Source organism: Herpailurus yagouaroundi, unplaced genomic scaffold, assembly GCF_014898765.1.
Source record: "Herpailurus yagouaroundi ecotype Mexico unplaced genomic scaffold, PumYag 193, whole genome shotgun sequence".
Classification (NCBI taxonomy): Eukaryota; Metazoa; Chordata; class Mammalia; order Carnivora; family Felidae; genus Herpailurus; species Herpailurus yagouaroundi.
In genome coordinates, this window is record NW_024412424.1 from 3,870,221 (window position 1) to 3,886,094 (window position 15,874).

General features: G+C 50.1%; 1 protein-coding gene across 1 annotated transcript in view; it reads left to right on the forward strand.

The window, feature by feature from the left end:
* Nucleotides 1–5,290, forward strand: part of EXOSC7 (exosome component 7) — a 42,057-nt gene extending 36,767 nt beyond the window's left edge. Inside the window, exons 6-8 of the mRNA XM_040445093.1 lie at nt 259–382; nt 1,469–1,624; nt 5,049–5,290. Coding sequence (XP_040301027.1) covers nt 259–382; nt 1,469–1,624; nt 5,049–5,153 — 385 coding nt within the window. The 3' untranslated portion in view covers nt 5,154–5,290. The remainder of the gene's footprint in view (nt 1–258; nt 383–1,468; nt 1,625–5,048) is intronic.
* Nucleotides 5,291–15,874: the final 10,584 nt, after the last annotated feature.

Below are 15,874 nucleotides of genomic sequence, written 5' to 3' on the forward strand. Positions count from 1 at the left end.
CTGTCCCAAAAATAAATAAAAACGTTAAAAAAAAATTAAAAAAAAAAAAATAAAAAGACCTCCTTCCTCCACTGCTCTCCAGTGTTGCCTGTGCACTCTTGGCAGGGATGGTAGGGACGAGGATGATAAAGTACAAGCAGAGTGTGACTTCATCTTGTGAGGCGCAGGAATTCTGACCCCTGTTGTCAGTCTCAAGAAAAAGAAGTTCTCTTTCTTCCTCACAGTAAGTGGGGATTTTGATTGGGCTTCTGTTTCTAGGATACCAAGAGTTCGGGTTCTAGAGGATGAAGAGGGGTCCAAGGATATTGAACTCTCGGATGACCCTTATGACTGCATCCGGCTAAGTGTGGAGAATGTCCCCTGCATTGTCACCCTGTGCAAGGTATGTGGTTGTATCTGACGGCTTTTGACTTCCTTGTGAGTCTCCTTCAACCCCAACCCATTAAGGTTACTTAGTAGATTGAGAAGTTACAGCTTCACAAATCATATAGAAATAGCTTTAATCCAAATCCAGTAATTTGGTTATTTCAGAAGCCACTATATGAGCAGCTTTTCCTTTTATTTTATTTGTTTTAATTGGAAGGCATGATGGAGTCGCAGGGGGACACGAGGGGGTTCATAGTAATAGTAGCCAGAGTTTGTTAAGCTCCTCCATACCAGGCATCTCACTGAAACACCCTGTGTGCACATTTCCCTTAATTCCCTCAATTCTGTGGGGTCTAGGCTGGAAGAATAATAGCAGGGAGGTTGAAGGGCGAACACTGCCCCCTCTGTGGGCTGTAGTGTCCATATCTGTGAAATGAGGGGTTGGAGCAGGATCTGCGCATCTGTTGTGTCAAGTGTGGCTTTTACGTTAGCACCGAGGCCCGTGGAGCCCAAGCTCTGGCTGATGCTGCTGTGTACCTGGCGCTGCCCAAGGCCGTGCAGACAGGCCTGCGTTGGCTGAGATCGTCCCTGATTCCGCACAGGATTCATGTAAAAACGGGACTGTATGGGTCAGGTTTAATTCCACTGAAGTCACTTCACGAGCCTGGGGCTTTGGTGAAATGTGGGGACTGGCCAAAGCCATCTGCACTTGACTCATTTTTGAGCATGTGACTTAGCTGGCACCCCCTTGATTTCATCTTTGTCTTCAGTGAAACATCTGTGTGGCGTCACATGTCAGTTTCTCCCTGGGCCCCTCTGTTGGAGACGTTTGGTGGCCTCACTTGGATAGTCTCTGAATTATGGCTCTAACCCCACTCCCACCCCACGTTTCCTTTTTATGCTTTGGTTGTTCTGCTGGCAGAGTGGCCCGTGGTAGAATTGCTGAACATTGTTTCAGGCATTTTCCATATGAGCAGAATCTAAAATAAGATCTGGAACGGGTAGTGCAGGTTCTTTGCTGGTGGAGATACTCCCTCCACGAGGCTGTCCAGGGTGGGCATCTGGGATGTGTGTTACCCGCGTGTGCACTCTGACCTTGCAGATTGGCTACCGGCACGTAGTGGATGCTACTCTCCAGGAGGAGGCCTGCTCCTTGGCCAGCTTGCTGGTGTCCGTGACCAGCAAGGGAGTCGTGACATGCATGAGGAAAGCGGGGAAGGGCAGCCTGGACCCAGAGAGCATCTTCGAGATGATGGAGGTGAGGCTTGGCCCTGAAGCAGGTGCAGGCACTGTCTGGGAGTGTTTGCTGCCGCTTCTTACCCCCTTGGTCACACCAGGGGAATTCTGCCTTTGCGCCCTTGACCCCAGACTTAGAGCTGGGAGAACAGCTGGTGTGAGCTGGTTTCTACCGACATGGCAAAGGGTGGTGGCCGTGGGGGCTCCGGACTGGGAGGTAAGGAACCTGTCAGTGATCGTTCCTTGTCCTCTCCCTCTCTGATCTCACATTTCCATGGTTCTAGATGAAACGGATGAGTGTGTTGGACTGATAACGTGGAATCGCTTGTAACTAAAACCCCAGGCTTCTGCGATCTGATGAGGGAACTGGGGTCCCGCCTGACTGCTTCCTGTCCTTTGAAGGGAATGAGAAAAGGTAGAGCCGGGGGGCTGAAGGATGCCGTCTCCCCATGTCTTCATGGCTCTAGAAGTGTTCAAAAGGAGACAGACAGGAAATCCTTCCAACTGCCTCGGGGTGGGTCACTCCCCACGGGTCTCAGGCTGTCAGGCAGCGCCAACCATTGGGGTGATGCGTGCGTCTCCCTTACAGGCCTGAAAGGCCCCCGTGGCAGGGACCACCTGTGTCTTCCCAGACTCCCCTTCCCCCACGTCCGCCTTGACTTTCCAGAAATCTTTGAGGACTCTGACACTGACCGACTGACTGACTGACTTGCCGGGGACAGAGTTGGCCAGACCCAGGTTTTTTGCTCTGGGTACTGCGTCACAACTCAACGTCCAGAGGTCATGGCTGACTAGCAGGCAAGGTTGCCACGCCCACTCTTCCTTCACGCCTGGAAACACTGACTTTGCACTGAAGGCTCTAAGCACTTAAAGTCCATTTTCTCTTTCTGTTGTCTTATTTGAAAGCAAAAATGAGCGGTGTGCACGGTGTCGAGAACTCAGGCGTGAAGACAGACTCCCCGGGCTGGGAGGCAGCTCATCTCAGGGAGAGCGTAACGTGGTCAGGGTGCCTGCCGCTGGGTGTGTTGTGAGGCCCCATGACGTTCCCCAAGGGCGTGGGGGCAGTGTCGTGGCGTGGGTCTGCCCGGAGCTCAGGTGTCTCTCGCCGTGCACGGCAGGGGGATTCTTCGTGGCCGGTTGGTCAATTGGTTAGTTTTTTTTTTTAAAACAAAAACCCTTCAAATACTTTATAAGTTCTGCCTCTCTAGACAAGTGGTTCTGAAACCTTGTCTTGGAAGGAGCTCTTCTCCCCCACCTCTTCCAGGAGAATTTTACGGGAATCCCAGTACGTAAAACAAGAAAAGCAGTAAGGAATCACGACAATTTATCGGGCACTCACTATGTGTCAGGTGCTCTGTGTTTAGTGCTTTAAACATATTATGTCATTTATCTATTTACTTATTTTTAATTTACTTTTGGGAAAGCGCAGGTGGGGGAGGAGCAGAGAGGGGGACAGAGGACCCGAAGCAGGCTCTGTGCTGACAGGCTGAGAGCAGCGAGCCCGACGTGGGGCTCCAGCTCACAAACCACGAGCTCATGACCTGAGCCAAAGTCAAGATGCCTCCTCCCGACTGAGCCACCTAGGCACCCAACCTATTGTCATTTAGTCCTTAGCCTTCCTGCGGGGCAACCATTGTTGTTATCCTTGGTTTTGCAGACGTGGACATTGAGACATGTAGCAGATAGGTAAGTTGCCTGTGGGTTTCCCAGCTCATCATGCCGGCAGTAGGATTCACACCCAGACTGTGCGCTTCTAGGGCTGCCCTGGCACCCCTGCGGCCACACTGAGCTATTTTTAACCCTACGAACCAGGTAGGCTGTGGCTGCCGTGGCTGGTAGGAGAGCCAGAGCTCTGTCTGGTGAGCCGAGCTACATCCTCCTCCGGGGCTCGGCAGATGAGGTCTGCAGACCCAGCTCAGGGGGAACCATAGCCCCGTGGTCCTGTCTGACTGCTCTGGCCTCACCCAGGGAAGCAGCAATCCAGAAATGCCTGTTGTGAAGCTTAAAACATCGGTGGGGGGTTGGCCTCTGCCATTCACATTCAGACCTCCCAAGTCCTAGTGTCCTGTCTGTCCCGTCCCCTCTTACCCCGTCCCTCACCTTCATTCATATGAGTAATCAGTACCCCTCTCTGATCGACTCTGACATGTTCTCCTTCTCTCATGTTATGGTAAAAAACCTTTCTGGTCACTTTGGTCCTTAGCCCTGACTTTGCATCTCATGCAAGTGAACACTTCCCATTTTTGGAATGAGATCTTTTCATATGAATTTCCGGCAATACTTGGAGTCTCATCCTGTGTTCCAGTTAGGGGCCAGGGGAGAAGTTCCTCGTAACTGGGAGGGTTGAGGCGAGGGTCTAGGCCTGGGTATCTTTCTCCCTGACGTTGCGAGAGTGGAACCGGCAGCACAACTGAATGAAACCTTCTATGGGAATGTGGAAGACTTGACGACGTGGAGACCTGTGGTTGGTTCATCATAGTCTTGAAATACACATGAGCAGGGCGCCTGGGTGGCTCAGTAGGTTAAGCGTCTGACTTCAGCTCAGGTCATGATCTCCTGGTTCATGAGATCAAGCCCTGCGTCGGGCTCTGTGCTATCAGTGCAGAGCCTACTTTAGATCCTCTGTCCCCCTCTCTCTGCGCCTCCCCTGTTCTCTCTCTCTCTCTCTCTCTCTCTCTCTCTCTGTCTCCCCCTCAAAAATAAACATTAAAAAAATTTATTCATGAGCTCAGACACAGAAAACAGTTTCATAAAGAAAGATTTTTGTATGTTAGTTCTTTTTGAGGGGCCCCCTTGTGTCTCCTGTGTGGGGGCTAATTAGGAAGTCTGCGGGTTGTCTGACCTCTTGATGCGTCTTGCTCCTGACATCCGATGCTTTTAGCGTCTCTGCATGGCAGCGATACCGGAGACCCTACCCAGGTATCAGCTGGGTCCCCTCTGAACAGTCCTGCTTAGAGATTTGGTGGCAGGTGAATGAGAAACTGCTTGTTCAAACGTGTCCCCAGAGCCATCTGTTCCTTCATTAGACACACTCTCGGTTCCCTGTGGCCTCCCTCTGCCTTCTCCCCACCGGGCAGCAGGACTCGGCAGTAACCAAAACCAGGTCTGCTTGACGGTTTTGCTGCTTGTTGTAATGGCAGCGGGAGTGCTAAGCGGGAGCTAATGGCTGAGGCAGCCTTGGCTGCTTCCTGCTGGCCGCCTGGGCCTGGGGGTAGGTGTTCTCCTTTGTTTTTGTTTTTAGTATGAGATTTTTCCAGAAGGTAACTGTTCTGTTGTTGTTGTTGTTGTTTGGGGGTTGTTTTTGTATTGACTTGTTTAATTAAATAAAAGTCCCTTAAGGCAGATGGAGCCGGTATAGTTTGGACGGCTGGCAGGCAGCGAGGGAAGCTCTCCTGGTCTGGGTGTGTGTGCCTCACAGTGGGTGTGTGCTCTCTTCTGCCCTGCAGACTGGCAAGCGAGTGGGCAAGGTGCTGCACGCCTCCCTGCAGAGCATTCTACACAAGGAGGAAAGCCTGGGGCCCAAGAGACAGAAAGTCGGATTCCTGGGATGACTCACGTCAGCGCAAACACGGGCTGCGTGTTTCTTCCTTTTCCTTTTTTAAGCCGCAGTTTGTATATATTTTTCTTTCCTACTGTAAACCTGAGCTGACATTCGTACGTGCAAAATTAAAGTCTGTTTTCTAGTCCGGTTTGGTATGGCTAGAGTTCTTCAGCTGTAAGCCAAGGTGCCGTTCGGTGACCTCCCGGAACGTCTGGCCCTCGTCTAGCCAGTGGCAGCTGAGCCCAGGGTTGCGGTCCGAGGGGGAATTCTCTGGTCGTGCCTCTCCGGGGAGACTCCTTTATCTCCTGCTGCAGGAGTTCAAAAGAACAACAACACAAACACGAGAATAAGGGCCTGCCAGAAAAGTGGTTTAAAGGAAATGCTTATGATAATGTATTTTGTGAAAAATATTTCCCCTGTAGGGCTTTCAAAACAAGAAAAACACACACACGGTTCATTCTTGTGGATGTGGTGCTTCTGAGGGAGAGAAGGGAGGCATATGCCCCAGATACATACCCGTGGCTTCTGCCGGGCTGGTGAACCTTCCTCAGTCCCGGGGAAGCCCAGTTCTTGCTTCCTGCCCTCCCAAGAAATTCACGCCGAGCTCCCTAGGGTCGGGGCGCTTAGTGGCCACTTTGCCCCTTAGCCACAGCTTTCTTATCACTCGTTTTGAAATCGCTCTGCATTTTGTAACCACTCCCTGGTGTTTCATAAGATTTCCTTGCTTTATCAGCATGAAGAAGGCTGCTTCAGAGATGTTGTCATGTGATTACTCAGCCTGTCTTCACACTCTGGGGACAGAGGGAAGGCCATTCTTGATGGCCCCAGAAGGCTCCTCATAGCCTGTATTTGACTCACAGCGCAGTGTGTTAGAATTAAGGCTGCTCACAGGTTGAGCAATCTCTGTCTTTTTCCAAACTGAAACCCCCCAGTCAGTCTTACAGAGCTCTGGGGAAGGAGCTGATTCACCAAGGGCGAGTATTTCAGCCGTGGCATTTGCCCTCTGCATTTCGGCATGACAAATAGGGTGAGGAGTTAGGAACTTAATGCCTCATGGAAGGAACATAATGTGAGCTGAAGCCATTGCAGACTCGTCCCAGAGGCCCTGGCATGGCACCTTCCGGCACGGCCAGGTCCGTCCAGCAGAGAGAAATAGTGCCTAGACTTGGGGCTGCCGCCCTCTCGAGAACACAACCTGGGTTTTCATTTTTCGTAAATGCTTTTTCAGCGATTGTTCCTCCAGGCACCGTGACAGTGCTCCCAACACATCAGCATGCTCCTCCCGCCCCTGCTCCTGGCTGACTGCCCGTGATGGAACATTGACAGTGGTCAAGAGGCAGCCAGACTTTGGATCAAGTTTAGAAGCTTCAGTCTTGCTGATTAAAGACCTCAGATGGATGAGGCTTTGCCAGGCTGGGGGTATGACTGCTGCCCAACTGGGCTGACTGGCTGAGCGGTGAAAATGGAGGTGAGAAATATGTTAGCATCTGTCTCTGCCACCACCTTTCCTGAAGGCCACCCCTCCTGGTAAGAAGTGCATATCACAGGGGCACCTGGGTGGCTCAGTCAGTTAAGCGTCCAACTCATGATTTCAGCTCAGGTCGTGATCTCATAGTTCGTAGGTTCGAGCCCTGTGTCGGGCTCTGCATGCTGCCTGCACAGAGCCTGCTTGGGATTCTGTCTCCCTCTCTCTCTGCCCTCCCCCCAACTCACATACTCTCTGTCTCTCTCAAAATACTTAAGTTTAAAACAAATTTTTTAAAAAGTATACATCACACATGAAATGGAACACCCAATGAGCAAGGTCTGTCCAGGAGGTTCATATATTGGAAATATGTGATTATTGCAGCTTTCAGAATAAAGGAGGAGAAAACTGATGGCAGAGACTGGCAAAGACTTGGAAAAATACTGTCCTGGAGAGACTCAGTGTTTCCTCTAGCAGAAAGAGAGCTGTCCTTAGCAGCCATTAAATAATCATCAGGGAATGCAGTGTTCTAGAATATTCAAGTTGATCTTTAAAAAAAATTTTTTTAACGTTTATACATTTTTGACAGAGACAGAGTGCAAGTGGTGGAAGAGGGGGGCGGCGAGAGAGAAGGAGACACAGAATCTGAAGCAGGCTCCAGGCTCTAGGCTATCAGCACAGAGCTCGAACTCACAAGCCGTGAGATCATGACCTGAGCCCCTAAGTTGGTCGTCTTGTTTCTGTGATTTCTTGGTCTCCCAAATCATGTAAATTTAAGCCTACAAAATACATCCGTTTAGAATATTAGCCCGCTCGGCCTTGAAGTATGTGCACCCCAAAAGTGCTGGGGACTTAACCCTTCCTGAGGCAACCCACAACCACGCGGGGACAGGAACCATGGAGACATGCTGTTCCATCTGATCCTCGGGTGGACGCTTCTGAGAGTTAACTCGGTACTCTTGACAAAACACGCCAGTGGGACCGTGCCTCATGACCTCATGACCTCATGACTGTGGTCAGTCCTTTCCTTCCTTGTTTATTCTCCCCAGTCCCTCCCTGTTGGATCACTTCCCAAATAAACTACCAAACACGAGTCCTTGTCTCAGGCTCTGACTTGGGGAGTGACCCAGAGTAAGCATTTGGTACTAGACGTGGCCTTAAAAAAGCAGACCCTCCAAATGGGTCTTGGAAACGAAACCAGTCATTGGCAGATAGCAGCAAAGGCCCTGTGGGTCGGTGATCAGTGTCATCACTACCAAAACTTGCCTGTGGTGGGTTGGGATGAGGTCCAGGAGAGGTCATGTGGGGTCATGTGAAAGCTCTACCACATGGAAGCATGGAGTCAGTGGTAATTATGAGGATTGTTTAGTTGACTGGCTTCTATTAACTCTGAAAAGCCTTTTAGAAAGGAATGAAAGGCTCGTCGGCCAACTCTCAACTTGTGGTGTGGCATAAAAACCAGGGGACCTTCATAGTACAGTTTAAGGAGACCGATCTGCAGCTTCTACATAGAAGGTGTTGACATTCAGACCCAGGATGTTCTTGTGCATGACTGGCAGAGCTGCGAAGGAGACAGGCTGCCTCCTTGGCCAAAGTCAGGGATTTTGTCAGGAGAGAAAGGGACTGAGACCTGGGATAAAGACAGGATTTTCATCCCCAGTATTTCCCTGAATGCTTTGGGCAGACAGAAGAAGCCCCCGCCCCCTTGCTGAAGGAGAGCAGCCATTTCCTGAAAGAAACACGTGACCACCAAAATAATTGCAAGACCTGGCTTGGCATGTACCGGGGAGGTGGGAATAGGAGTGGGTCTTGAGGGTATTGGACCAGGGCTATGGCTGAAAAGAAGATTTCATGTCCTGGTAAGGAGGTCCGACTTGTTGCTAGTTCCCTGCTGGGGTAGCCCCCTGAAGTTTGGACCTGAAGTAAATGAGGAGGAGATGCCAGAAGTGAACACACATAGAAAAGGCAACAACTCTTCTTGGGTGCGTAAGAGCGGTGAGGTCACAGGGCAAACCGCTGCTCCCCAAATTGGAGAGAGCAACAAAGAGCCACAACTTCCTGGAAACCAATAACGGAACTGGCCCAGGGGAGGGAAACCTGCATTATAACTGGTAGATTGCTGGAGGCTCAGTGTGGACAGCTCTGAGAGTTAAAAACTCCAGAGGGACCCAGTCATCAAGCCTCCCTACCCCCTCCACTTTTGTGAATTTTATCTCCAGGAGCTCAACCTGCTTCTCACAGTGAATTTCAGAGAAAAATTCTCTCCTGCTTTTAGCAGGTGGGAAGGGAGAGAGGGAGGGGAGGACCATTTGTAAATATACCAGAGCACTCCATTCTTTTTTTTTTTTTTTTTAAATGTTTATTTGTTTTTGAGAGAGAGAGACAGAGTGTGAGCTGGGGAGGGGCAGAGAGAGAGGGAGACACAGAATCCGAAGCAGGATCCAGGCTGTCAGCACAGAGCCAGACACAGGGCTCAGACCCACAAACCACGAGATCATGACCTGAGCCGAAGTCGGACGCTCAACCAACTGAGCCACCCAGGCACCTCGGAGCATTCTGTGCTTAACAAGGCCTGCCCTCAGGAGAAACTACTTAACCAGAGCCTAACTGACGTGAAAGAAGGGAAATACCCCACTCAAGTCCCCTCTAGCCATCCTGTCTCACCTAGGGGTGTATGTGTGTGAGGGGGCTAGTCGGAGTTAGGTAGCTGAGAAGCAGCGTGAAGTTCACAGTCCAGGAGGAGAGGCACACTAAGAGACCTGGTCACACCACAGATCACTTCCCCTCATCAGCCTATTTCTGGCAGTTCCTTTTTACCCAGGACATTGTGTTTGTCCATGAAGTGAAAAGTATGAGGCATGCTAAAAAGCAAAAAACACACTTTGGACAAAAAGAGCAGGCACCAGAACCAGAGTTGGCAGGGATATTGGAATTAACAGACTGGGGATTTAAAACAACCATGATTAATATGTAAGGGATCTAATGGATAAAGTAGACAGCATGCAAGAACAGATGGGAAATGTAAGCACAGAGCTGGAAATCCTAAGAAAGAACCAAAAAGAATTGCTAGGGATAAAAATTCTGTAATAGAAATGAAGAATGCCTTACAGGTTTATCTGCAGGCTGGACATGGTAGAGGAAAGAATCTGTGAGCCTGAGGATATATCAATAGAAACTTCCCAAAATGAAAAGCAAAGAGAACAAATACTTGAGAAACAGAATGGAATATCAAGGGATGTAGGACAATGATAAAAGGTGTAAGATAGGCATGATGGAAATACCAGAAAAAGAGGGAAAGGAACAGTAGAACTATTTGAGACAGTAATGACCGAAGATTTCTCCCAAATTAATGTCAGACACCAAACCACAAATCCTTCGGTCAACTGGGTATAAAGAACCTGTATAGACTACTTCATCAACAGCTGAGTATACATTTTTCCCAAGCCCGCATGGAACATTCGCCAAGATAGACCACATTCTGGGCCATAACACACACCTTAACAAATGTAAAAGCATAGAAGTCACACAACGTTCTGCTGTCAGACCACAACGGAATTAAACGAGAAATCAATTACAGAAAGATAGCTGGGAAGTCCCCAAATACTCGGAGATTAAACAACACACTTCTAACACATGGGCCAAAGAAGGAATCTCAAGTGAAATTTAAAAAATATTTTGAACTAAATGAAGATGTAAGCACAACTTATCAAAATTTGTGGGATGCAGCTAAAGCAGGGCTTAGAGGGAAAGTTATAGCAATTGAATGCATATTATTAAAAAAGAAGAAAGATCCAAAATCAGTCAGCTGAGCTTCCATCTTAGAAAAAGAAAAGCAGATTAAGCCCAAAGTAAGCAGAAGAAGAGAAATAACAAGAATGAGAGCAGAAATCAGTGGAATTGAAAACAGGAAATCAATAGAGAAAACCAATGAAACCAAAAGTTTTTTTTGTTTTGTTTTGTTTTTTTAATTCCAGAGAAGGGAGAGATCAGAAGCGATCAGGCCATCATCAGCCATTTTCTTCCCTGGGGATATTTGCAGGTTCTGCCCATGCACTAAGGATCAGATTTGGTGCACTTAGAAGGATCCTAATGGGAGGCGGGTGGGAGAAACCAGCAAAACCTGGCAAGATTATGCAGGGCTAGGGTGATGATTTGGAAACCTCATGATCCCTAATAACACAGCCAGGTTTACATTTGCTGAATTCTTAGGCTATCTGGGGAGGCAGGGACTTTTAGTAAGGTAGATTGAAATCTGTTGTATCCTATAGAACTAATCAGGTTTTCTGTTTCTTCTTGTGTATGCTTTTATAGCCAAGATTATAATTGGGCTGAGCATGCCTAGTTGATCCTTCGCAAATTTACAAATCAGATGATTTACTGTCTTGCCCCTGGACTGGACAGAATAAAGGGAGGGACAGATGCCATTGAGCCCTGAGGACCATGTGCCTTCTCAGACCAGTCATCCTCTTCCCACACCTTTGCAAGTCGCCAGCCTGCCTCACACCTGGGGTCTGCGTGTGTCCTTGCAAGGATCCCATGTGTAGGTGGGAGAGAGATTATTGTCCCATTTTATGGATGAGGAATCTGGGTCTTGAATAACTTGCCCCAAAGGTTGCAAGTGCCAGATGTCTGAGCTGGATTTGAAATCCAGGATGCCAGTGCTTTCTTCATTGGGCCATTGTTGACCTTTAGAGACAAGACAACCAAGGAACGTGAGCCCCCTAAGAGCCAAGAACTTGGCTAGGTGGTGTATCGCCTCTCCCAGTGTTGTGTGCCCCAGGGCCTGGCAATACTGGTTGAATGCATGACAGCACCAGGCCAACCAGGTTTGAAAAGGAACAAATGAGTCTCCTGATGAGAGGGTCCTGGAGGCCAAGGTTATAAGCCATTTGTCTTTGGTTTTGACGAAGGGCTGAGACTGCCTTTGCGATATTTTTGGAGGTGTGTACCCTTCATGCTCTTACCTTTGAAGAGAGTCTGGAAAGTTCTCTGCCTCCACAGGCGGGCCACATTTCTGTTGATACAGGGCCAGGGAAACTAAAAGGAAACAGCTGTGCAGGACGAGGGTAGGGGGTGGGGGATGGCTCCATGTTGGACCAGAAGTTTTCGTGGTGTTTGGGCTGACATGGGTGGGGTGGCCAGGGTTCGTTTTATATAACTCAGACTTCCAACAGCTTTGGAGATGGAAAAAAACCAAAAACCAAAAAACCTTACTTAAAAACAAAAATATGCCCTTTAGAGCTCTCCTGGTTTTTCTGCCTCTGGGCTTTGTTTTCAAGATCATTCTTTGTTCAGGGAAATTGGCACGAAAAGATTAGACCCTGAAGGCCGTGTGTTAGTGCATGGACATGTCCCAGGGGAGGGAGGCAGTCACTCGTGAACAGTAGCACGACTCTCCTGGCTGAAACCATCCCCGACTTGCTCTTCCGGCTGGCCGAGGCCTCACAGCCAGGGCCAACAGAGGAGGTCTTTCGTTCTGGGAGAATCGAATCCATCAATTCCACCAGGGCTGTCCGTGAGTCCATCACAGGTGACCACAATGGTGGGCCTCACCTGGCCAGGGACAGTGGGCGGTGGACAAGGGGAGCCGGATATTTTAATGGCTGTGAGCTCGACATTGGCAACAAATGAGGCACGGTTGCTGCAGAGAGCCCATGAGTCCGTGTCTTTTTGAACAGTGACCATTCTGACCACAGGCAGGCCCCTCGAGAACATGTATTGTTCTGGGAGCTGAACCATAATGAAAACAAGTAACAATAAGAATTCTGTCGAAAGGTGATTTTCCAGAAGGTTAAAAAAGGTCCAGGAACCGTATTGTAGAGGAAGATGGGAGCAAAAGGGAAAAAGAAACACCGAGAAGGGTCACAATGGCCAGTTTTAGGTATTTGCTGGCCTCTTCCGGGATTGCCCCCCTGCCTCACTGCAGGGGAACTTCACAACAAGCCGAGACTCTGATGATGGACCAGCTGCTTTGCAGAGTAGTGAGCTGCCCATCCCAGGAGGGGTTTAAGCGAGTCCAGGGAGTCTGAGAGGGTCAATGGAAAGGGGCATCCCTCATTAAGACACCAGACTGCATCTTCCAACCTGCTTTTTAACTCAGAGGCCGAGAGACAGTGGGCTGCTTGTATTTTCTGAGGCCCACCGAAGCAATTAAAAAATGACGAAATGCCAAAATAGGTTTACAAAAATAGTGATGTATCTTAAATGTTTGCCGTTAACGATATCGCCCTTCTAACACACACAACCATGCACGGCAAATGCTGTTCACAAGACGGGACTCCCTTTTAAAGCATCATTCTGATGGGGTGCCTGGGGGGCTCAGGCGGTTGAGCAGCCGACTCCTGATTTCAACTCACGTCATGATCTCACGGTCTGTGAGTTCAAGCCCTGCCATCAGGCTCTGTGCCACCAGCTCAGAGCCTAGAGCCTGTTTCGGATTCCGTGTCTCCCTCTCTCTCTGCCCCTCCCCCGTTCATGCTCTGTGTCTCTCTGTCCCAAAAATAAATAAACGTTGAAAAAAAAATTAAAAAAAAAAAAAAAGAGTTGGATGCTTAACCGACTGAGCCACCCAGGCGCCCCTCCATAAGTCATTTTAACAGCACACTGACTCCCAGTTGCTTGCAGAGGGGCTCCGTGTATTGCACACACACATGCACACACACCGACGAAAAGCTGCAGGGTGAAAAAAAACAGACACTGCTCACCACTTACTAGAAAACTCTCTAAGGAAGCCTCCTTTCCTGGAGAACAGAGAGTTCACCTGCCAGGTTACGTAGGAAAGAGTCGCACTCCCCCATTAGCCTCGCTTGGGGGCGCTAAAGCTGGACAGAGGCTGAATGTGTCCCTGCTACCTCCCCGGGCCCCCGTCTGTGTCCAAAGTTTAAGGTTGGCTCGAGCAGCGCTTTGAGGTTTGCCCTGTCTACATCTGCGGCTTTATTTCTTCTCCATCCCCACCCCCGTTAGTGTTCAGGATGGAGAATGTGCAGGGTTCTGTCCGCCAGGAGCGCTGTCCACATTTCTTCCTCCTGTCCCCTCCCTTTCCCTCTGTGGTCCCCCCCTCAGCTGGGGGCTGCCTTCCTTCCCACCCCCGCGCCCCACCCCGTTAGGTGCCCTGGGAGACCCCAGCGTAGTCCCTCAGTCCCAATGGCACAGCGGGCCCCTCATATTGAACCCCCGGTGCCCAGGCACATCACGGAGGGAATGAGGGACTAATGGGACGCTAACCGTTCCAGCCGTGTCCTGGCACAGCGTGGCTCCTGTGTGGCTCCTGCGTGACAAGACACGGAGCAAGGGGCTCCAGTTTTCTGAATTGCCACGGCAGAGCTTTCCTGGGGCCTCCTCCCCAGTATACCTAGGGCAAGGCCTCTACAGCCAAGCTCATGGTGAACGTGGTACCTCTGGCTGCCCTGTGTTTGGAACAAACTCCTTCCATTTCCCTGCTGCCGAAGAACCAAGGTGAGAAAACCAGGACAGCAAAGGAGTTAGTAAGAGAAAAAAAGATCAGTCGTTTTCTTTTGCCATGTGCTACCCACCCAGAGTTCCAGGAAGCAAGGCTCCCTTTTGGACTGGGTGCTCCGTGGCCCCAACTTGTCTCCCCGAGGGCCCAGCTGCACCTCTAAAATCCTCTCCCGCCCTGAGCACAGGAGATGTGGAGCACGGTGTCACCAAAGGGTCCCCCAGTGCTTGCTGCCTGCCCCCGGCTCCCACCCTGGGCCACCACAGTCCCTGGGGCCAGCCCCGCCCTGCTGCAGACAAGTCCCTGCCAAAATCTGATGGGGTTAAGGCAGGCTCCCTGGAAGAAAAGCCGAAATTACATAGTACTGTGTTTTCTTTTTGAACAATCTTAAGCTCACAGAAAATCGTCAATTCCAGCATGAAGACCATTTGCCCCCTTAGTCGTTTGTAAGTTGTCAGCCCGACGCCCCATCACTGGCTTCATCCGACAGTGTGTGTCTCCTCCAGGCAAGGCCACTGAATCCGTCGTACGGAATCACAGCGCACCGTCCAATTTGGGACAGCAGCAGGGAGGGACACGTCACAGCCACGTGCCGCTCGGGTTTCTCTGACTGGTTCGGTGGCACCCTTGCGAGCGGAAGGGGCCAGAATCCCAGGCTGCGTCTGCTGTTCTGTGCCTTCAGTCTCCTTCAGCCCGAGACGGTTCCTCAATCACAGTCTGGCCAGTTTTAAAGAGCACAGTTTTGCAGAAGGCCGCTCAGTTGGGTCCGTGTGATGTTTCTTTGGCAGGAATCTCCTGGACATGGGGGTGGGGGTGGGGGTCTGCGTGCTTTCCATCTGTCCCTCGATCCCTGATGCTTTTACTCTGCTCACTTGACGAAGGTTGGTGGCGGCCAGGCTCCTTCCCCGTGCGCTTTCTCTTTTTCTCTTGGTAAGTGGTAAGTATTTTATGGCCAAGTAATTTGAGTCTATGAATAGAGCCTGTTCTTCATCAGATTTGCAGTGGATTCATTTGCTTATTTACGTCTGTGCGTGCTCAGCTCTCCTACTCCGTGTTGCTATCGCTCTTTTGCTGACTTTCGGCCCCCCGGAAGCTCCCCCGAGCTGGCTCCCTGTGCTGCTGGCACGTTCCCATCATCCCTTAAGCACTTTCCTGCTATCTGGCCAAACAAGTTGTTCTGGGCTCCTTTTCGACTTTCCCTGCCCCAGCCCTGGAATCAGGCCTGTCTCCCAGGTGCTCTGGTGGCTTTTCGTGGGAGGCTGTGTTTCGAAGCCAGTACTTGGAGGCTAGGAGGGCTCGAGGCCTTGGAGGAGGGGTCCCTGCTCCACGGCCTTCCAGGGATGGCTAGGGAACAGATGTGTGCATTTCCGTCTAAACGTACGGGTTAAAGACCCAGATGGATTAAAGACCTCAGCGTCAACAAGGAAAGGTATCTTAAGAAAATGTGGGGCACCTGGGTAGCCCAGTCTGCTCTGCAGCCAACTTTGGCTCAGGTCATGATCTCGCAGTTTGTGGGTCCGAGCCCCATGTCGGGCTCTGTGTTGACAGCTCGGAGCCTGGAGCCTGCTTCGGATTCTGTGTCTCCCTCTCTGTCTGCCCCTCCACCACTCATGCTCTGTCTCTCTGTCTCTCTTTCTCTCTCTCCCTCCGTCAAAAATAAATAAACATTAAGAAAAAAAAAAACCCTTCTGTTAAATGTATGGGTTCGTCTTTACATGTTGAAGTCCACCCTGACACATCCATAGCTTTGATTTTCATCCTACACCATACAATTCATTCTCGTTGTCTCTGTCTCCATATTTGTTCTTCT